Here is a 22,934-nt window from a genome sequence, read left to right as displayed (position 1 = left end):
GGAGAGGGAAGGGGTGGAGGACAAAAAAAAGAAGAAGAAGAAGAAGGGGAGGGGAAAAAGAATGGAAGGGCGAGGCATGGGGAAGGGAGGTGGGTAGAAAAAGAGGAAAGAAAACAAGGGAAAAGAAAAGAAACAATAGGGGAAAGAAAAGGGGAAGGAGAACCAGAGCCGTCTTGATTGCTCTCCCAGCAAGTTATTTCCCTTACAACATGGACCAATGTATTTCATTGTTTAGCCCATACGTGTGTGTCTGTAAGTGCCAGACCCATTTCTGCTCAGATCCAAAGAGTAGCCTGCTCTTGTCAGCCCTTGTCTGTTGCAATTTCTCAATGACAAACCATTCCATTTCGTTGGCATTATGATTTTTTAGAATGTAGTGGCCAGTTAGTTTTGTCGCGTCTTGCTTGCAGAGGATTGTACTTCTATGCTCTCAGATGCGTGTTCCCACACTTATGGTTGTCATTCTGATACACTGTAACTTGCAGGGATATCTGATCATATACACCACATTTCTACTATTGCAATTAGTTAATGACTTTAACTCCCAAGGGGTCTGTAGGCCCAATTCCAGGCTTATTGTTTTCTTGGTGAGCTGGCATACGCTGCAGTTCCCGCATGGGTGATGGCCTGATGGTGGAGGCAGGTTCCATAGTGTAGACTGAGTTGTTACAGGTGTCCGCTCCCGTGGTCGGGTGTGGACTATCATGTCACAAAAGCTTCTAGCTTTTTTGAAAGCATGTAGTGGTTAACTAAAGGACAGTGCCCCAGATATAAGTATTTTCCAATCTTCCCTGATTATTTGTTGTACTCTGTTGGAGGTGATGACACAGATTAGTCTCTCTTCCTTTTGTTTAGAAAGGATGCCAGTAGTTGTTCGCTTTGTTTATTGCGTGCCCTCTTGTCAGCTCTCTTGATGAGATAGCCAGGATACTTCTTGTCAGACAATTTCTTGGTAAGTTTCTTAGCATGGCTGGTATAATCCTTTAGATTGAAGAAGTTGCGCCCCAGTCGTAAAAACTGGCCAAATGGTACTTTCTCCTTTAGGGCTTGTGGATGAAAACTATGAAATTGAAGCAGGTTGTGCTTGTATTGTGATACCAGTTAGCTTGTACATTCTTCAAACTGTCAATCTTTCGACTGACTGACTTTTCGAATGCCAAAACCTCGGGGGCATAAGACTAGTTGCTGGGCAGAACGTAGACTTAGGACGTAGGCTGGTGTTTTTTTGGTCTTCTGTGGTACCTTCCAGATGGTCATTGAAAAACGTTTTTAATCTCACTTTTCAGAAGACCTCAGATATTTCAGTTCTTACCTTGAAAATATCTAGTCTACGGGTCGGGACAAAGCCCAGTCCCTTGTGGAGTACCCTTATTTCCACTTCGTCTAGGTTCCTGTTACTCAAGTTGATGGTGAAGAGGTCACATCTTGCTGATGCTGGGGGCATTCTCTTTCGGTAGCTTGACTTCTGAAATCTCCTCTCTTGGTTTCCAATTCACCCCTTTCTTTTTCCCTGTTCCCCTTCTTCGGCCTCTCCTTAAAAAAGGCATGTTATTGTTGGCATAAGCCTAAGGGGCCTGGGGCAGTCCGTGTGAGTCTCTTCAAAGAGGAAAGGATAGGTTTCGACAACTAAAGGGACACTATGAATAATTGTACTCAAACACTCCCCATCTTTTTCTTTTAACCTTACCAACAGACACCATGATTAAAGACACAAAAGACCTTGGTGATCCTGTAAGTAATTTTAAATCTTAACTGGATCCCTGAACTATCCAGTGTAACAACATTTGAGTGCTCCCTCTGGGAAGCCCAGACCACGAGGATGAGTTCACCCTGGTGGCACTGTCTTACCAGAGTGGTGATAGGTGGTCAAATGATGAGGCATGACTATTATGTGTGTGAGACCACCTATTCTGTAAGGGGAAGACCCCACGTGTAGGTGCCTTACTGACGGTCTTCACAACTGTAACTTCACGCCGTACTATTTTTTTGTGTTGTTGACCCATACCTATACCACCAAAACCATGTATTTAAATACCACCTCTATACCACATCACCTGAAATACCCCACAAATACCCCCAATAAGAATACAACCAACTTTACACCAGTATTACAACCACCAAAGTACTTCCAGCACCAGCAACACCAATAATATCTAGATCAGTGGTTCCCAACCTTTTGACTTCTATGGACCCCCACTTTATCATTACCAGAACCCGGGGACCCCCACTGAGTCATTATTGGAATCTGGGGACCCCCTACTGAGTCATTAACTGGTAGCCTGGCTGAGGACCCCGGCCTAAGCATTGCCCATGATTTGTACCCTAAAACAATACAAAAAAATACATAAACAGGCATTCCATTAAATACATACAAAAATGGTAACACATTTAATGTAATTTGCAAACAAATTTAAATAAAACAATATGTATTTTTTTTTTTTTTAATATGAAGGTCAGAGCTTTACTAAATTCAATTGAAGTCACACATCGTCCATACTATATTCTTTTTGACGTACCTCTACTGCTCCCACAAATCAATTTGAGGATAATAATATAATGTTTAGCCTCGAATTTCGAATTCCTTGACATTTACTGAACGTTTTAAAATGTTCAGTTGTGCACTTAGCCACTTTATTTATATACACTTTATTAATCTGTTAATAATATTTAATTTTCTAAGCAGTCGCAGACCCCCTGAGGAGGCTTTGCGGACCCCCAGGGATCCCTGGACCACAGGCTGGGAACCACTGATCGAGATCAGTGCTATCAGTACAATCACCAATATCACCAGCAATGCCAGTACAATCCACGATACCACACAGCCACCACACAGCCACCAATACCACAACCAAATGTACCACCAATACCACACCGTCAATTCTACCACCTCCTCGAGTAGCACACCATCGCTAATACCACCAATGCCAGTAACACCAATACTACCATAGAAACCACACTACCACCAATACCACAAGTACGACCAGCAACACCATTCATAACATTATCACCAATACCATTATTGAACCCTGACAAAGCCAACAGGCTTAACATGGTATTGCATGGAAATATCATTTCTGCATGTATGTTTGCATGCTTTATCATGTTAATCCCAGGTGTACTGGCTATGCCACTGCTTGTTTTATGAACTTCTGCTGCTTACTGTTCTTTGCTGTCGTACGCAAGATATTCCTCAATTTTTCCATCAACATCATAGATTTCCTCCTCCAAAAAAGAATAAGCAGAGGAATCTGAAATAGAAGATCGTCCAACTGAAATCAACTCTGATTCTCTGTGCAGTGGGGATGCAGTTGGAATCACTTTGGAGCCTGAGATGCAGAGTCTGTAATAAAAGGTACAGAAAGTAAAAATCTGGGTGAGTGCACGAACATTGTTACATAAACTCATCCATAAAAAGCGAAAGACCTCGTCTGCAGTTATTACAAGATATGTTCTCAAATTAAACTTTGAAAATTAGATTTTGTTTTTGATTTGCTGAACGCAAGAGGACAACTACTTTTAAAAGAAAAACATTGGGTTTTTTAATACCACCAGCATAAACTGTTAAGACATTTAAAAATAGCAATATGTAAAAAGACAAAATGTGCCCTCCTCAACAGATTATCCTGTAGAGAGTTATGTCCTCCACACCACAATAGCCATAAAAATGAATTTGTTCAGGTGTAGGAGGCTCGCACAGTGATGTGAAATTAGGGGGAGGAACACAGGGCATGTTAGTCAGAGGTTTCTAGAAATTCGAAATACGTTTTCTACACAATAGCAATACCCCTTCACGCAAAAAACAAAAAAGAATGCACAACAGGCATATGTCTTTCAATTAAAATGTCATATTTTCTTGTAAATTAGACAAAATGAATGTCATATTTACACTTACAAATCGATTGTACGCCGCAGGAACATAGTTTCTATTTTAAAAAAGATTGTTAGACAGAAATAAGAGATTGGCATACTCTTTTAAGTCACTGCTGCTTTCAGAGAGGTCAGGGAATGATCTTGTGTACACAGAGCTAGAAGTTCTGCTCTGGACATGTTGGAATCCTTCGTCCTTTGGAAACACCAGCTGCTTTCCTAAGATCCTATCAGAAAACAGAACATTTACGTTAATAAAATCAATTTTCAATCAGGTCAAATTTCTAGCATGCAAACTTTAGATTTGCAGTCTAACTCTCAAACTGCTCCTACACAGTCAGGCCCATATTTATGGGCTTTTGGCACAGGGCAGCGCAGCAAGTCATCTAGCTGTGCTGCCCTCCATCAAAAGTAATGGGCAGGAATGCGCCGTATTTATGGCATACAGTGCATTCCTTTCTCAATACGCTGGTGCTGTTTTGGCAGCCTAGCACCAACGCAGGCACCCTTGCACCATGATATAATTTTGTCTGTGTTGTAGACAGGTCTGTTTTTGTGCAAGAAGGGACACTTTCCTACACAGAAAATAATCCTGAAAGGCTTTTCCTTCTTTCTATGTGTGCTGCACAATGCAGCACACATAGAACGAGGGAAAACACGGAGAAATAAAGATATTTCTCCTTGTTGCTCCTTCCCTGGGATGTGTAAGGTTTTGGTGCCTCTCCAGGTTTACAAGGTCTTGTAAATCTGGGGATGAGTCAAAATCCATGGGTATTGCGCGGGAACACCCACCACAACGCCTATTTGCGCTGCCTTGCCTTACTCCATATCTATGAGACCTTCAAAGTGGCTCGGCATGGCCTCAAAGATATGAGTTTACAGCTTGCACCACCGTTGCATCACAGAAAGTGATTCAACAGTGGCACAAGGGGTTGTAAATATTCCCCTCAATATGTAAAAGTAATGAAAATACTTTTTCAAATTTCAAAACACCTCATTGGGTAGTGTTTGTTCATACAGGTGGTCAAGATGACTCAACTACATGCTCTCTGCTGACAAATGCAGTATTCCGCATCTCAGGAGTTCGAATCCAGGCATGCTCACTCAGACTTTCATCCTTCCATGGATGGAAACCTTAGTAACAGTAACAGTAGCACTTCTACGTGATTATGAAGCAATATATATATTAAACTACAATTATATTAAATTTTAATTACAAAAAGCATAATAAAACCATAAGGGAAAGTACTCCTAAAATGCTGTCTGTCTATCTAGATGGATTTTAGAACAGACTTGCAACAAAAGAAGTTGGCACTTCAGAGGCTTAGCAATGACAGAGCTACAGGGCTACGGGTATGCATACAATGCTCTAACTATGCATAAACGACTGACCTGGATGTTTTCCAGGCCTGTAATACATTTCTTAATTTGAGAACAATTTTCTTAAAAAGAGGTGGCGGATATATTGGACAATAGAGGCCTAAACGATTTTCCGCCCCATTTGGAAGGCTTGAAGTTTGCAACCAGAAGTAGTTTCCTTAAGACTCTGCAGAGTTCGGAGCCAAGCTTATACTCAGAAAGGTCTGGAGCCTGGTAAGAAGTTCTGTACATAACACATGGAACTTTGATAATCTTATTCTTTCTGATGAAAGGACAATGCAAGGTGTTACGGTTGCCAGAGACGATGCAAGGCTTCCATAACCTGCAAACGGATCTTGTGGCGGCATTCTGAATGCAGTGTAGTCTGCTTACATTTTTTGGAGACAGCCCTACAAAATGGCATTACAATAGTCACACCAAGAATAGATGAAAGCACTAGACACTGTGATTTTATGTTCTAGCATCAGATTCAAATCAAGCGCAATTTAGTGGGTTCATCCATGAGATCCTAAAAACTGATGTAGCATTTGAGAGGGGTCCCTTTCAGGTCGCCCTTCAAGAGCAAAGTATCCCCAATAAGGGGAGAAAATGCCTTCATAGGTAAATGATTCCATGGTCTGAAATTGTTCTTTTATAAGTGTATCCAAGAGTAAAGATTATTCATTCTGTTTGAGGATTTAAGGCAAGTCCCGACACCTAGAAAATATATACAATCCATACAGCTGGAGATAGATTACACAGATAGTTTATTGCATTTGTTTCTTGACTAAAATATAAGGCATAAGAGGGCAAGTGTTAAATAGGGAAAAATACAATAATAAAGTACAAATCACGATGCAGTTTTCCAACATTATAAAACAAAATATGTTTGCAAATACAAGGTTAAGATTGATATTCACATGCATGCACTTGTTGAGTTTCCCGGACAGGAAAACTGTACTAAGGTTACAACAAAAGTACATCTGACACTACAAATAAGCTATCAGTGACAAAAACAAATCAAACAGGAGGTGCAATAAAGAACTTTAGAAAAGGTGTTATACTGCAACATTATCTAAAAGGGGCATTGTGATCAGGGTTGGACTGACCTATACGGAAATCAGGCACTAACCGATGAGATATCAGACAGTTCAGTGTGTAGGTCGGTTTTCGGAGGTTTGTTGGTCTGGGTCATGGTCTATTGGGCCCGTTTTTCTTTTTTGTATAAACAATTTGTTATTGATTTTCGGTACAAACATCACATCATATTCAGTTATTCTAGTGCAACAGCTATTTCTTGCATCAAGAGTATAGCTAATACAGTAATCCACAGTGGAGCGAGCAGAGCAGCTGAACAGCCATCATACAGTCATGGTTACAATGGCGGACCCAACCCAGAGTGTTTCCACCATGGACCCAACCCAGAGTGTTCCCACCATGTACCACCTGTTCATGCTTGGAGGGGCATCCTCTGGCTTCATACACCACTTTCTCTTGCTGGATGCACCAGTCAATTCAACAATGTCACTGAGGCAGTGTAGGGGGTCCAGGATCTCTCCAGCAAGCTGCTCTATCTCGCTTGGCTGTCATGGTAGCCGTCCTCAGAAGCGTTCGGTCTGCCCTCGAGCCACCAGCACCCTCAAAGATACCCAGAATCAGCATCTGAGGTGAAAGTTTCATCTAACATCCCATTACCTCTGATAATTCCTCAGCTACAGTGGTCCAGTATCACAGTTTGTGGACGGCGAAAGCATGTGGGGCTAAGAAGGAGGCCTACACACTCGAACAGGAGTTTTGCATAAAACGAAGTCTGGAGGAGATCGTGATGACCCGGGGGGGGGGCATCACTGCATCATGGTGCGGTGTGGTACATCTGTGAGACACCGCCCTTCCCCAGTGCACCCATCAGGAGCTTAGCCTCCAAGGGACAAAATTCAGTGAGAAGCATGCCTTGCAGCGCGTTTCACTATTGAAGATGTTTGTGAAATTGTGTTGAGGATAATGTGTATGTAGCTTAGAGCTCCTAAAAGGAGTATTTGTGTGTACCAAACAAGATATCGCCCAGTTCTGAGATGCCTATTGCATCCCAACATGCAAACCCCTCTAGGCAGCCGTTTCCCTCAGCCATGTACCCTGCCACAGGGGAGTCTGGAGGGTGACTTTATAGTTCCACCCATTGAGGCGGAGAGCAGCCCGCCATCCAAGAAAGACCCCCTGGGTTATCTCTGGCAGTGCAGCTGGAACACTGGCAGCGTATAGAATTGCCATGACTAGATGAAACCCGAGCGAGGTCAGCTCCACCCTGTAGGCTGGATCAGACCACCCCACCATTGGACCAATCAATCACCAGAAGCTGCAATGCGAGGTAGTAGAGATAATGGTTAGCCATACCGAGGCTGCCATAGTACGGCACATGCTAACAATTTACAAATGCTAAGTGTGGCCTGGAGTTGTGCCAGAGAAAGGTGATCACCACTGAATCCATCTCACGGAACCAATGGCGGGACATGAGTTGCAGAAAAATTTGAAAGAGGTATAACAATCTTGGCAATACCATCATCTTATGTAGGGCTGTTCTGCCCATCACATTAAGCGCGATGGTGACAAAGGCACCAGCATTAACTTTGCTGGGTTAATGTGTAGGCCAAATGCCTCAGCAAAGATCTGGAGACAATGGGGGCCGCTTGTAAGAAGGTCAGAAAGAATATGGAGGACATCATCCGCGTACAGTTCAATACAGTTCTGGGGAAGCTGTGACTTTGAGCAGCAAGGCTTAACAAAGAAAGGAACTTAGTGTAAAGCAGTTAAGAGGACCAAACAACAAAATATGAAAGTCATACAACATGAAAGAACCAGGACAACAAATTATAAAAATAGAGTACATTTGTATGAATTTTTAGGGTGTGTGTGAATTAATGGAAAATTAAAACTGAGAAACCACTTTAGAGGAAACCAAATCACCAATTTAAAGGAAACACAAACAAAAAATTAAAGGAAACATTTTAAAGGAAAGATACTTTTAAGGAAAAATCCAAAATTACATTAAACTCAGGTGGAGTTTAGGAATACTGTGAGGTTTTAGGGTCCAGAGATAACTAATGCTTAGGGTGATGAGAGGTTTTATGGGTCAGGAATAATTAGGGTTACGGCTTAGAAATAGTTTTTTAGGGTTCAGAGATGGGTGGTGTGTAGGGATGGTAAGGGGATTTTAGGGTTTGTGGCTGAGTGGCTTTTAGGTGTGTGAGGTGTTTTTAGGATTCAGGGATTGGAAAAGTATAAGGGTGTGTACTGCCATTTGTTAAATTTTGTTTTGACCAATGACTTTGTGTTTCACCACTGCGCATATTAGTTGCTCAATGTTCACCAGTAGCACATGGTATGTTTTGTTCAGTTTAGCCGCCTATGGGCTTTGACATTGCATTAGTCATTACATTCTGTATTCTGCCTATTGGCTTTGACATTGCATTAGCCATTACTTTCTGTATTCAGTTTAGCCGCCTGTGGGCTTTGACATTGCATTAGTCATTACATTCTGTATTCTGCCTATTGGCTTTGACATGCTGTATCCAGTCTAGCCGCCTATTGGCTTTGACATTGCATTCCTATTGGCTTTGACATGATGTATTCAATTTAGCTGCCTATTGACTTTGACATGCTATTAGATATTCTGCCTATGGGCTTTGACATGATATTATATATTGCATTTTGTATTCAGCTTAACTGCCTATTGGCTTTGACATGATATTATACATTGCATTTTGTATTCAGCCCAGCTGCCTATGGGCTTTGACATGATATAAGACATTGCATTTTGTATTCAGCTTAGATGCTTATTGGCTTTGACATGACACTAGACATTGCATTTGATATTTAGGTTAGCTGCCCATTGCCTTTAACGTGGAGTTAGACATTGCAGTTGAGAATCCAAGCTGTATTTTTCCAAGCTGTGTTTTTGCACCAGATGAACCAAGATGTTTTTCTCACAGTAGACTAGACCTGATAAGAGAGAGTACATGGGTGTTGTTTTTCTTCGCTTGAGCTTGGGAACAGGAGTAGTCTTGGAGACCTGGCCAGTCTCCAAAAGGCTTGCTCAGTTTCCCAGGTCTGAGAGGAGGGGGCACACCTTTGTAACGAATGACACAGGCTGCAGAGATTCAGATTCGAATCTGCCGGACCTCGTGCTGGAGCTTGGCGCCAGCTGCCAGCAATCCTGTGTGGGTAGATGAATCTCTTTCTCGCGGCTGACAGGGGTCATCAGCTTGCAGACCTTAGAAAGATGAAGCTGTAAATAGTTTCCCACACGGTGAAGTATTTGTTTTGCTTTGCATTCAATATCTTATAAATATAACCTGCTGTGTATATTGCAAACTGATATATTTTGTTTGATTAACGCGGGCTTGAAAGCTACTAATTCGTCAACATAAAAATTGTGGTTTGGGAAGAATTAACAACAATAAAAGTCTTCTTTGACCTCAGAAGTGCATTGCTGGTGTGTTATGTTAGTGCTTAGAAACTAGATAAGAGGAAAGCACTACAATTGGTACCAGGAGTGGGGTCGGTCATTAAGAGGTGATTAAGAGGGTGTTGACGAGTTGGTAGATTTCTAAGTGCACACTTTAAAAGTGTAATTGTTTTTTTGTTGTTTGGAGAATTACAGGAATTGTTTTTGTTGTTTGGAGAATCACAGAAGCATGACAGACCATGTCTGAAAATGCATGTGTAGCTAAAATGCCTGATAGTGTTTTGAGAAATAATTTCTGTTGTACATATGTAGAAAAAGTGTCTTTTGGAAGTAATGATGACAGAAAGGTCTGGATACCTTTATCTGTTTACAGAGAAATGCAGGAGAAATGTAGGAAGTTGGAACATGAAAATAGGAATTTACGTGAGCAAATTAGCCAGGATACAATAATTCAAAATAATGCTGAAAGTTATAAAAATGTTGGTTCTTTCTTTTCCCATTCCAGTAATGAGGGGGTTAAGACAGCTCCGAGCTGCACTGAGTTTTCGTGTGAGCCAGGGTTTTTTTGGCAGCCAAAATGCATTCCTTAACTGATAACACGAAGGAGAGAGACCAGAATGTGATTTACGAGTTACCGTTGCAAAATGCACAAGTAAAACGAAGGATTTTAGAGCAAGACACCCCGAGTTTCATTAGCTTGTTTGATTTTTGGAAAAAGAATAGCCCTCATTTGAGAGAAATCCTAACACTTTTGTATATGGTCACTGTGAAAAATTATATGCAGTTGCGCGCTTGTGATTTGGCAAATGAAATAATGCAGACTTTAGGTTTCTGCGCAGTGCAAGAAGGAAATACTTATGTACATGTAATTCAAGAACAAGGGAAGAAAATAGTGCCCCTAGCTAGAATCATACAATGGATCTGGTACTTGCAAGACAGGGCTAGAGTACCACAGATAAAAGAGTCCCCAATGAAGTTGAGTGCACCATTTGAATTCGTGTCCACTGAAGATAAAAAGCATGTTTGTTTTACTAATGATTCATTGACTGAAATGTTGCTTTCTGGCACAGTAGAAGGAACAGCGTTGTATAATGTGTGTCAGATTTTTAAGCAAGAGCTACGTGAGATGTGTCATTTTTACGCTGATTTTTGGTTCATTGCTAATGTTTTAGCACCTAACTGGTTCAATTACCTTGCAGATGTTAATGAGAAAAATTCAGAGAGAGAAGTGTTCACCCAGAATTCTGCCTTAGTGGGGATGGCTAAGTGGGTGCCCCAGAAATGTGAACAGCTGAGAGAAAAAGCCACTTACAGGTGGGCAGAGATGAGAGAGATGCACATTCCCCTAGATTTGATAAAAACTGTGCAGTACGCCCAAAAGCAATCTGTCATGCAAGCAGTCACAGAGCAGTTGGGGAGAGGAAAGTTACCAGGACAGAAATGGCAAATTGATCAGGTTTTAGGGAGAGTGATTGCTGCAAATTACCAAGGAAAAATCGAAATTATGCTGATACCTAGAAAAGAATCTGATTCATTCAAACAAATTGGAGACAGAATGGCCCAAATTGGCAAAAGTGCAGTGAATGGAGGTTTGTTAAAGAAGGAGTCTGCCCCAGCCCTTCTGACAGTGCAAGAAAAGGGAAGCTGTGGCGCAGCAGATAAAAACCTCAGTGCTGATGTGTGGGCTGAAGCCCCAAGTGATCCTCCAGAACCTGCAGAAAATATAACAAAGGGCCTCAAAAACGTCCTGCTGATTATAAAACAGGGAAAGAAAGAGGAAGGGTGCAGTTTAAATGAAAAATGTTATTTGCAAGAAAAGTCATACTTGTTTCTTTTGCAGATCCTACCACGTTTCGCCACTGTCCCTGAGTGTGCTGTGTGGTTCCCCTTCCGGTGTGTGCATGTGGGGTCGGGGAAGGGACCGAATCCCCAACCTGAACCTGGCTGAGTAAAGTGCCAGCACCATGGATCCATTTTGCGCAAACTGCGCCTTCAGTTCAAGTTCAACTTGTTTGATTGCATTCTTCCACTGGAACTAAGCTGTGTTTTTTTTTTTTCCCTCTCGTATGGAACTCTGACTTTTGCTTATCTTCCAGCAAACCTTTCAGGTGGACCGTGCCCCTTTACATGAGTAGAACTCATGCCACATCAAATTGCTAACACTGTTGAATTAGAGACTCATTCAGAGTATAAAAATTGCCCAGTCTTTTCTATGTAGATGTATCTGATGTGAAAGGTTATGAGATCAATGTGTTAATTCACTTCTATTGCTTTACAGGGATTGCTTTGATCATTCAAATCTGACTTGCTGATAATGTTTTTTTTTTGTTTGTGCTGATGTTTTTTTGTTTTTGTTTGAAACAGGAGATATGTGAAACAAGAATTCATTGGTCAAAGGGCGGAATGTACTGCCATTTGTTAAATTTTGTTTTGACCAATGACTTTGTGTTTCACCACTGCGCATATTAGTTGCTCAATGTTCACCAGTAGCACATGGTATGTTTTGTTCAGTTTAGCCGCCTATGGGCTTTGACATTGCATTAGTCATTACATTCTGTATTCTGCCTATTGGCTTTGACATTGCATTAGCCATTACTTTCTGTATTCAGTTTAGCCGCCTATGGCCTTTGACATTGCATTAGTCATTACATTCTGTATTCTGCCTATTGGCTTTGACATGCTGTATCCAGTCTAGCCGCCTATTGGCTTTGACATTGCATTCCTATTGGCTTTGACATGATGTATTCAATTTAGCTGCCTATTGACTTTGACATGCTATTAGATATTCTGCCTATGGGCTTTGACATGATATTATATATTGCATTTTGTATTCAGCTTAACTGCCTATTGGCTTTGACATGATATTATACATTGCATTTTGTATTCAGCTCAGCTGCCTATGGGCTTTGACATGATATAAGACATTGCATTTTGTATTCAGCTTAGATGCTTATTGGCTTTGACATGACACTAGACATTGCATTTGATATTTAGGTTAGCTGCCCATTGCCTTTAACGTGGAGTTAGACATTGCAGTTGAGAATCCAAGCTGTATTTTTCCAAGCTGTGTTTTTGCACCAGATGAACCAAGATGTTTTTCTCACAGTAGACTAGACCTGATAAGAGAGAGTACATGGGTGTTGTTTTTCTTCGCTTGAGCTTGGGAACAGGAGTAGTCTTGGAGACCTGGCCAGTCTCCAAAAGGCTTGCTCAGTTTCCCAGGTCTGAGAGGAGGGGGCACCCCTTTGTAACGAATGACACAGGCTGCAGAGATTCAGATTCGAATCTGCCGGACCTTGTGCTGGAGCTTGGCGCCAGCTGCCAGCAATCCCGTGTGGGTAGATGAATCTCTTTCTCGCGGCTGACAGGGGTCATCAGCTTGCAGACCTTAGAAAGATGAAGCTGTAAATAGTTTCCCACACGGTGAAGTATTTGTTTTGCTTTGCATTCAATATCTTATAAATATAACCTGCTGTGTATATTGCAAACTGATATATTTTGTTTGATTAACGCGGGCTTGAAAGCTACTAATTCGTCAACATAAAAATTGTGGTTGGGGAAGAATTAACAACAATAAAAGTCTTCTTTGACCTCAGAAGTGCATTGCTGGTGTGTTATGTTAGTGCTTAGAAACTAGATAAGAGGAAAGCACTACAGGGTGTTGAGGGGTTTTAGGGTTCATAGATGGGAGAGTTTAGGGCTTGTGAGGGTTTTTAAGGTTCAAGAATGGGTCACTACCGGGATGGCGAAGAGTTTTTGGGGTTCAGGATGGGGTGGAGTTGAGGGTGGTTAGGGGTTTAAAAGATTCATGGATGAGTGGAGTTTAGATGTAGAAAGGGGCTTTTAGGGTTTAGGGATTCATAGTTCAGGATAACGAGGAGTTCTTATAGGTCATGGATGGCTGGTGTTTAAGGGCAGTGTGGGTTTTTTAGTGTTCAGGGATGAGTGGAGAGTGGGTGTGTTAAGGTGTTTTAAGGGTGGAGAATTGCTAGTGTCCTTCGTGGGCGATGAATCTCGACTCTGATAACACTTCGGATCCGGCACACACGGGTGCAACCTTTGGCTATCTTGGATTTATCCTATAGGGTGCCTGGCAACTGGAAGCAGCAGAAATTATGCAGTGGCTACCAACTTGTCGATTTGGGCTTCTTCAGCTATTTTGTCCTGGAGCTGGTTCCAGGGTATCAGCCAACTGATGCTTGGAGTCACTGCTTTCATATGGGGCCGGAAATCAACTTTTCCCCAAACCAGGAGCCACAGACACAATCCAAACTTCACTAGCCCAAAATGCAGCATGTGCAGTCCTTCTGACGGTGCAGCCTCCATTTGTGCAGGTTCAAAGGTAGCTTGGCAGTCCTTCTTCGGTCCTTTCTCCAAATCCAACGTGATCTGAGGGGCAAGGTGCCAGGGGTGCCATATTTATTCCAGGAAAGTGCCCTGAGGGGATCACACGGCCACTAGCCAATGGGCTTCTATGTCCCCTCCCTTCAGGTGTTGTGCTTCTTGTAATGTGTGGCATCTGGCTATCCCAGAGTGCACTATTCTAGCCACTCTAAAGATGTCGGGACCCCTCTTCGGTCGTCAGGAGCTTGGTAGCCCAATCTCATGGTGTGGCTACCGGAGGGCCACAAGCCTATGAGAAACACAGTTTGGGCACTGGGTTTCCCTCTCTGTCCGTTTTCCGACTTGTGTACAAGAACAAAAGTCAGCCCAGGTGTGTTATTACCATTTGCCCAACAAAGTTGGCTTCCCCTTTGAATTGTGTCTTTTGGGCTAACACCCCAGTGACCATCTTGGGAGAGGAGGTCACACCTCACTCTGGGGCAACTGACTTTGTTCTTAAGCCTGGGAGCCATTCAAAGGTCTCCGAAGGTGGGAAGAAAGCTCTCTGTCTGCCAGAGCCCGTGTGTGACTACTGGACCAGCCGGGGCACAGAGTGTCAACTTTTTAAAAGGTGCAGAACATTAATTGTGACATTGAATTCAACCTGGACATCAGATTGAGTTTATTGCCATGACTGATTTAATACCTTACAGTACCCAGTTAGATAGTCCCATTCAGGAATTAGCCAGGCTGGGGTGTTAACCGATGGGGCTAATAACTTTTCCCATGCAAAACAGCAATTTAGAAGTGTTGCTGTTAAGACATATGAAAAATATATGTTTTACTTAACAATATATAGCTCCCTGCCATATGGCATGATAGGCCTATATATATATAAGGTTAAGAGAAGTTGTGGCTTTAACATTGGTTTAAATGACAAAAATGAACAAGCATTGTAAACATTGCTCTTCCAGTCTGCAGTGGCACTGGGAGCCATTTTGTCCTTTATCACACTCAGGGTGGGTCAAAATGTGTTGCAGCCATGGATGGACACTCTGGCTTACATGCCCTGGTTACCCTGGGTACCATATACTAGGGACCTATAAGTAAGTCAGCACTTGCCAATTGGGTATGGCCAATTTTACATATACTTTGTGATCAGTCCGAAACGGGCACTGAGATCTGGTTAAAAGGCCTCAGAGCACTCTCAGAGTAACAATATCAGCTAGTAGTCCAAATGGGGCCAGAAAGTGGGGGAAACCTGCAACAACCCTGTTTCCTTACAGCTGGATCAAAATTAGTCAGTTGCACGGTGCACACCCTCTACCTTTAATCCACTGCATACAGGTGCAGCTACATAGGAGACACTATGACAGCCTTACAACTACAGAGAATGCCATTACATTCTGAAATTAATTACATGATGTGATAAAATGCTCCTTTTTTCGTGGTAACCCCTATTTTTGGCTGAAGTTAATTGGTGGTTTTTAGATTGCACACTGGGGTACAGCTGTCCAGTGCCCAGTGTATTTGCTGTGATCCTTAAAACTTATAAAAACTGTCTAACTCTTGATTGACATATTTAACTCTTCTATAAGGCCATAGTATATGGTGTAGAAACTGCACCCTTGACTTGGAAAGTTGAATGTCACCTTTTGACTGCAGCCTTTATTGTGGAATCCACTAGTGTGACAAGGAAAACATGGCTACAGGTCTACCATTACAGCCTGATGGCTGCAGTTTAAATCTGCAGTGCAACCTGTTTATTATAATCCTTTTGGCAGGTAAAAACCTAACTATTTAATATTAGCAATTTGCCTCTATGTAGGTCTTGTAGGCCACAAGGTGGTGTGTGTGAGAGTGTGAATTTTCTAATATGTTTATTCATGATTTTCATACTAAAAGTGTGTAATGAATTAACGTGCAAAACAAGTGACTTTTGAAATGTTCGTTTTTCTATTTCTTGGCTGAGCAAAATAATAATCAGGCGCTGTGATTATTTTCCATGATTCAAAGCTTTCATAAAAGTGTCTTCGAAGTTTGTGTAGATGTGCTCATAGCTACCCCTAGTGGGTTGCAGTGTTATGTCTTACAAGGTCATGTTTTAACCAAGCATTGCATAAGTTGAAATGTCTTATTGTTTGAGAATGTTACTAATATCTGGTCTTTCCTTGAGGATGGAAGTGAATGGAAACAGTAAAAGTTTCTTCCTGAGAACAAGATATTCAAGAGGCAATGAAACAATGGAGTTAAAGACGAGACGGAAGAAGCAATGATACTTTGGAGGAAAATGTTATAGTTAGCGTAGATTTGCTGTGTTTTAGGTCATCAATTCAGTTGTCCATTGGCTGAAATGAAACGAACCAGGGGTTAGTGTACTTGCGACCGACATACTCAGCATGAACTTTCTTCACTAGATATAATTTTGTCATGGATATACAGACTTACACGTCATGGACTGTGATTCTGGTTAGCTGGTATTGAGCTGATTGACCAGCAATTATACAATATATGGATTGTGCTGTTGATCGACGTATTTAGCACTATAATTAAGGAATACTTGCAATATTCTGATCTTCCAGCCCTGAGGAAGTCGTTGGGGTCCTCCCGAAGACAAAACACGTTTTGGCTGTTTGGCTGTATCAGAAGGATACTGAGAATATGATATCTGGTTGTAGCAGAGGGATACTGTCATACATTGGAGAACAAAATGTGCAATTGAATTAAATAAATCACAAAGCCTGAAGAACTACACTGAAGATTTAATACATTTCTCTTCTCTTTTCTTGAATGGACTCTATTTGGAGATCATGACATTTGGCTATATTGATGTACATTTTATTCTCCCTTGCAGGATCTAAAGAATTTGTTTCACTTAGATTTGTTACTAATTATTTAATTTATATATTACTTCAGCGAGCGCCTCAAATGTTAATGATTTGTTTGTCTGTTTTACTTGGTAATTCAGTTTAGGGTTTTGGGTGTTCCCTTATGAATGCACCGCTTTATTGATACTTTAGTTATTATACACATGCTAAACTGGGTCTTTGAGCACCATTTCTCCAATTTCAACACCCTTTTTCTTCTGTATGCACCCCATAGACTGACCAATCATGAGCTTATTAGGATTTAGTATGACATCTTGGGTAGAAATCTCTAGGAGCAGATTAGTGCAGTTGAGTTCGATTCTGATGGTTCAAGACTTATTGGTTGAGTGGGTGTAGCTGTTGTTAGGCCCAAATCTTCTGATGACATAACTGATGGTGTCCCCAGGCTGAAGCAAGCCATTTGCTGTGTACTTTTATTCTTTATAACGTATGCCATTGAAATGTGAATTGCGTCTCTTTTGCTTTTCAGGTACCAGCTGCAACCTATGATTTTATTGCTGCACATTAATAACATTTTTCCATTATTAATTGAGTTAAGGACTTTTTCTAAATTTGTGTTACTAAATTCTTTTCACATGAAGCCCAACATGTTGATGCTAATCTGTGGTTAGTGAGGGAACTAACTTTGAAATGCTCATGACTTATTTTGAAATCATTTGATGCTAAACTAATGTATATTTGCCATTATTACCAGTTTTTGTATTATTAATAAGTGTGATACTTTTAGAGATAATTTGTTTGATTGTCTTAATCAAATTGAGATATATAAAACGCTTCAATCAACCGCTATTGATCTTATATGCTTATCATTTTTGTTTGAGAGTTATTTTCGTGACATTAGCATTGTTGATATATGGACATAAATCTATGACTTCTTCTTAAGAAACTGGTGTAGTTATTGACTGAAGATTTATAATATTGATTGTTATTGATATTGTTGATCCCCACACCTTTCATTGATGACATCCCCTCAAACCTATGTCGCTTCGATCTATCGTCCTCTAGCGCAGAATCCACTATTCAGGGTAGATAATAACTAGGATTCCGTGGCGCGTTCGCAGGTGCATGATATTTAAAAGTGGGACATGAAAGAAAATAATGGTAACAGTCCCCACAGTGACAAAACCCTTACAACTGATTTCACTGTGCCAGGACTAGCTATCTTGTGTACAAAATCAGAGTACAGATTAACGTACTAATACTGTATCTCAAGACGGGAACCAGCTACAAACATAATTAAACAACTATTTTAAGAGTTATTAAAAAATCAAATTCAATGGTGAAGTTGGATGTTTAATACATATTAAACAGAGGTTACAATTTTCCTAGAGGCAAACTTGCTTTAACTCTCCAGCTTCTTCGAGCCTGTACTTGGCCTGAATAAGGTATGATTGAGGTATGAAATTACTCCAAAGGGCTACACAATAGGTCACTCTGATGAACAGGTAAGCCTAAATGGGCAGGGACAACACCTTTGAGCGTAGTAGAAGGGAGGGGGACTGCAATCCTGCTGGCACCAAAATGTCATATCCTGCTTAGCAGGTGTGTTTGAGCCACATGGTGTAGCCAACGGTCCTAGGTTGGTTGTGTTTCAGGTTCAGGGAGGACCTGGTCTGGCAGTTTGGGCTGGACTGTTCCCATGAGGTGCAGGGTGAAGACTGATTTGTATATGGCTGGGCCTCAACTTAGGTGGTATGGTGGGTAAAAAAATGATGGACTGAGATGTGGCCCAAGCGACTGCCAATGGATGAGTTGAATTTAAGCATTCCATTCATCAGCTTGTTGTGTTTGCATTTGCCACCTTAAGTGCGCTGTGTATGCCCAGATGTAAGTCCTGAGCTCACTATGCCACTGGAACCAAGCTATAGTTGGCTGAAGAGCCCTAACTAGGGTGAAACCAGTCCTAGGTTGCTTGTGTTCTGGTTCAGGGAGGACCTGGCCTGGCAGTTCAGGCTGGACTGTTCCTATGAGAATCAGGGTTGAAGACTAATTTGCATAAGGTTGGGCCTAAGTTGAGGAGCAAAAGAATGATGGATTGGGGTGCTGTCCGAGTGAATAATAGTGGCGGAGATTAAGTCAGGCATTCCATTAATCACATTGTATTTTTTGCATGTAGCTCTTTGGCATGAAAGGGAAAAAAGAGGATGCCAGGACAATTCTAGTGGATTTGCTGAAGGACCCTAGTTTTGTCCTTCCAGACCTCTGTCTCCTGGGTTCTTGTGAGTTTATGGCCTGCTTCAAACTGAATTTTAGTGTTAGATGTAGGAGGAAACTAATGGTTATAATGGCACAGTACTCTCAGCACCCACAACCCTCAGAGCCTAAGTTTAATGTGGCCGAAGGCTTTCCCCATCTTGGAAATGCCTTGATACATGTCATTTGGGACTATTTGCAGCTAAGCAACCAGGAACTACGGAAAAATGGGTAGAATTTCCCCATGGAACGTTTGGCACATTGGTTAAGGAGTGCCCAGGAGTAACCCCAATCCACTAGCTGGTGCAAGCCATAAATGAAGCATCCCTACATGCCATTCTCAGAACATGTTCAGGACCTTGGGAAGAACAGAAGAAGTCGGGACCTAATGTCTGTCATCTGAAAGGAGCCCTGAAGGACTTCACCTGATCTGCCTTATACCTAGGATAAGGGACACAACAAGCCTCAGGGACACAACAAGCTGCAAGTGGCCTTTTCCTGGCAATTCCCAGCTGACAAGGAACAACTGAAAATTAGACTGGACTTTACTTGTGGCCATTGCCTGACACCCTTAAAGTCTCTATGGGCCCTACCCTGAGGCCCTGGTAGTCTTAAAAGTGTACTCCTAAGGTTGTTTGGGCACTAGAAGAAAGTTTGGAAACCTTTATTCTAGACCAGTGGGACTTAGAAACGTTCTCAAATGTATTTGGCTTCTGGACTTTTAAGTGGGACAAATCCACTTATCAGTATTCGACTCAGGCTCCATCCCAATTGGGCAGCAATTACACCTTAATCCCAGTCTACTGTGACCGCTGTCATAGGCGTTTTACTGTTTTTTTCTTGACACTTTCTCCACCTAAATCATTCACATGCCTGGTTGGATATTTGTTTTTCTGGTGTCATGTTGCTTTTTACATTTTTCCCTATTTTTAGAAAATGGAGTCTGATTTTTATTGTGTCAGTTCTAGACTTTTTAACTGTTTTGGTATTTCTAAATGCTTTACATATTTTCGTCAAGTTAAGCCTATCTGGCCTGGGCCACAGCTTTCAGGGGTTGAGCTCAGGATTAAACCACTGAAACCTTTGACTAAGCTAACAATATAGTGACTTTATAACTTGTATGTGAACCAATCCATCCCAACTAATAAACCACTTTCTCACATGTAGGTAAAAAGGAAATAATTAGTATAGTCTAGGTTTCTTATTTAATTGAATACAAAATATTTTCATTTAAGATTAGGATTAGTTTATGTAGTAATGATAAGAGTATGTATTTAATTATTACAATTTGATGTTATTGAATGATGAGGTCACGTTTAGGGATAACTCTAGTGTTTAATAATGTTATTTAATGTAATTACATGCAATTTAATTGATATTTAAGAACAGAATAAAGAATAAGATGAGCTACAAAACAGACCATGAGATAAATAGGCAGACTTCTGACTGACAACTCACTCGGAAACGCCTCAAGTGAATGTAAACAATACAGCAAATAGCAGGGCTTGTATTGCTGATAGGGTGCCCTGTCCTTGTTTGCACCAGAGCGCACCTTTAAATAGGTGTGTCAAACGCAAACAGGGACAGTGCGCACGATTGTGATGGATAAGCTGCCTTCAGGGCAGCCAAAAACTCATGCTACCCTGGGGCAGTACATTCAGTGAAATACAGGGCGGCTGCTTCAAATCCACTCTTTGTTTTGCAGTGCAGGTGGCAACCCCCCTGCACTTTAAAAAGTGGTAAGAGTCCTTCCTGCAGGTGGGTGCAGTGAGTAAATGCACCCTTGTGCATTTGGGGGATCGCTGGGGAGTCCACTGGACCTCTTTACCACTTGCCAAAGGGATGCCCTCAGGATGCACACTGACAGTGCACCATCTTTTTGTGGCACACTGTCAGAGCGCATCCTACGGCACGTTTCCATTTGCACACTCATATATAATTCAAGGTGTCCTACTCATATATAATTGAGTGTGTCCTACACACTCAAAGTGATTCCCTTATTTGCATGGGGCCACGCTGCCATACAAACGAGGGAACGTCCTCTGAAGATAAGTGCTGGTGCTGCATGTGCGCTAGTGCTATCAGTATTACAGAGGGGGGCCGCACACGTGTCTGTGGCCCCTTTGGTAATACCTTATTGCCTGGGGGCTCAAAAGCAGGCTTCACATATGATGATGTCATTGTGCACGCACCATTTGTTGTTATCTGGTCTTTTGCCCTTGTTCATTTTTGATGACACCTTCCACATGTTAGACTCAGGAGTATGTACCCTTTATTTGCTCAAGGTCTCAAATTACCTATTGGTAGCTTCTTGTTTCCATATTATTTGGAACAGATTTTGCAAGAGAGATACCATGGGGCGTTCAACTGTTTAAATTGTGCTATTCGGATGACGTGAGAATCCATATCCAACGTAACATCAGTTACTTCTAAATGAAAAAACGAAGAGTACACAGACATGCAAAAGGATATTATTGTAGAATACGAAAAGCCACCTATCCAGCTTATAAAGAACTGCTCTGTAAAAGTATGTATTTAATCAAGAGAACAGCGCGCGCCTCAATCACGACAATTTACCTGAGGTGAAGGGATCGATCAGTCCATTCTTTACATTCTGCCTGGAGGCTTTGCGTTTGAGAACTCACTTTTCCTTCAAAGAGCATCTCATCCACGTCCCAGAAGAGCTGATGAACCCTTTGTGTATTGACTTTGTCGAACTCCTGCCAGAAGGAACACATTGATAGAAATGAGCTCACTGGTAGACAGAACATATTGATCAAAGTAAAATAACGGCATTTAAAGATTCAGAGTTTTATCTCTTAGGCCACCGAGGCCATGAGTTAGATGGGGACTTTGTGAGATGAAAGTGGGATGTAAGTCACGTCTAATGGTACGGTACACACATTGTATTGTGATGAAGGCTAGTTGTTGTCAGCTGTACACTATTTTAAAGCCACCTCTCTGTACCATAGTGCCTTCTGTCTACAGAGTGCACCTCAAAGATAAAATAACTCGAAACAGTGAGTGACTGGAAGCGAACCAGAGAGAGAGAAAAACAAGGAGATGGAGAGAGAAAGAGTGTGTATGTGTGGTTATATGAGTGTGTGGATGTATGAATCTGTAACTGTGCACAAGCATGAGTTAGTGTGAATGGGGGTCAATAGCCAATGCAGCTGATCAGAAATCACTGGTCTGGTTCAGGAACAGGTATCTTACCAATGCAGGCAAGGTTAAGCTCTAAGTGTGAACTAGCCCATGAAAATCAACCATGCAAAAACAACACTTATACCTGCTTCAGGCACAGCTCCATAAACTTGTGCACATCAAGACTTTTTTCTGCTGTGAACCCCCTCCATATTCTCTGTGTCTCACTCACTCTACGAGTGGCACTGCAGAATTATATTAGCTAGTCCACATTCCTATCGCCAAGAAGGATACAAAGAAGAAATCCTTGAAAGTTTTCATTAGTTTTAGGGGGAACACAGGTTTAGGAGTTCGTTCTTTAACCAAGCGTGAACATAACTCTCAACTGAATGCATTATTTTGCCTCCAAATGATTGGACCAAACTCCATTCAGACATTAGCAAAGAAAGCAATCACTACCTTCTCTATCATCAACTGCAAAAAAACGTAACTACGGTGAATTTCATCAAAACAGGGACGCGGGAGAAGACCTAACGTGAAGAATCAAAATGAAATGAAAGATTATGAACATCAAATATCTTAATTATTGTTAGTAATAAGTAAATACTTCCCACACATAACATTTTCCAGTTAATAAGAGACTTTTTGATGGGTGAACTTAAGGGCATTAAAAAAGTGATCGTACATTTCAAAACAAT

At 41.5% G+C, this 22,934-nt stretch overlaps 1 protein-coding gene across 4 annotated transcripts in view; it reads right to left on the bottom strand.

Moving 5' to 3' along the window:
- Positions 1–22,934, bottom strand: part of FAM149A (family with sequence similarity 149 member A) — a 348,769-nt gene that overhangs the window by 72,820 nt on the left and 253,015 nt on the right. For all 4 annotated transcript variants that reach the window (XM_069200080.1, XM_069200089.1, XM_069200105.1 and 1 more), the window contains exons 4-6: positions 21,670–21,812; positions 3,969–4,094; positions 3,161–3,340 (exon numbers count right to left, since the gene is read on the bottom strand). In XM_069200080.1, coding sequence (XP_069056181.1) covers positions 3,161–3,340; positions 3,969–4,094; positions 21,670–21,812 — 449 coding nt within the window. The remainder of the gene's footprint in view (positions 1–3,160; positions 3,341–3,968; positions 4,095–21,669; positions 21,813–22,934) is intronic.

This window comes from Pleurodeles waltl, chromosome 1_2, assembly GCF_031143425.1.
Source record: "Pleurodeles waltl isolate 20211129_DDA chromosome 1_2, aPleWal1.hap1.20221129, whole genome shotgun sequence".
NCBI classification, from domain to species: domain Eukaryota; kingdom Metazoa; phylum Chordata; class Amphibia; order Caudata; family Salamandridae; genus Pleurodeles; species Pleurodeles waltl.
Note: the sequence above shows the minus strand (reverse complement) of the source record. Positions and strands in the feature narration are given on the sequence as shown.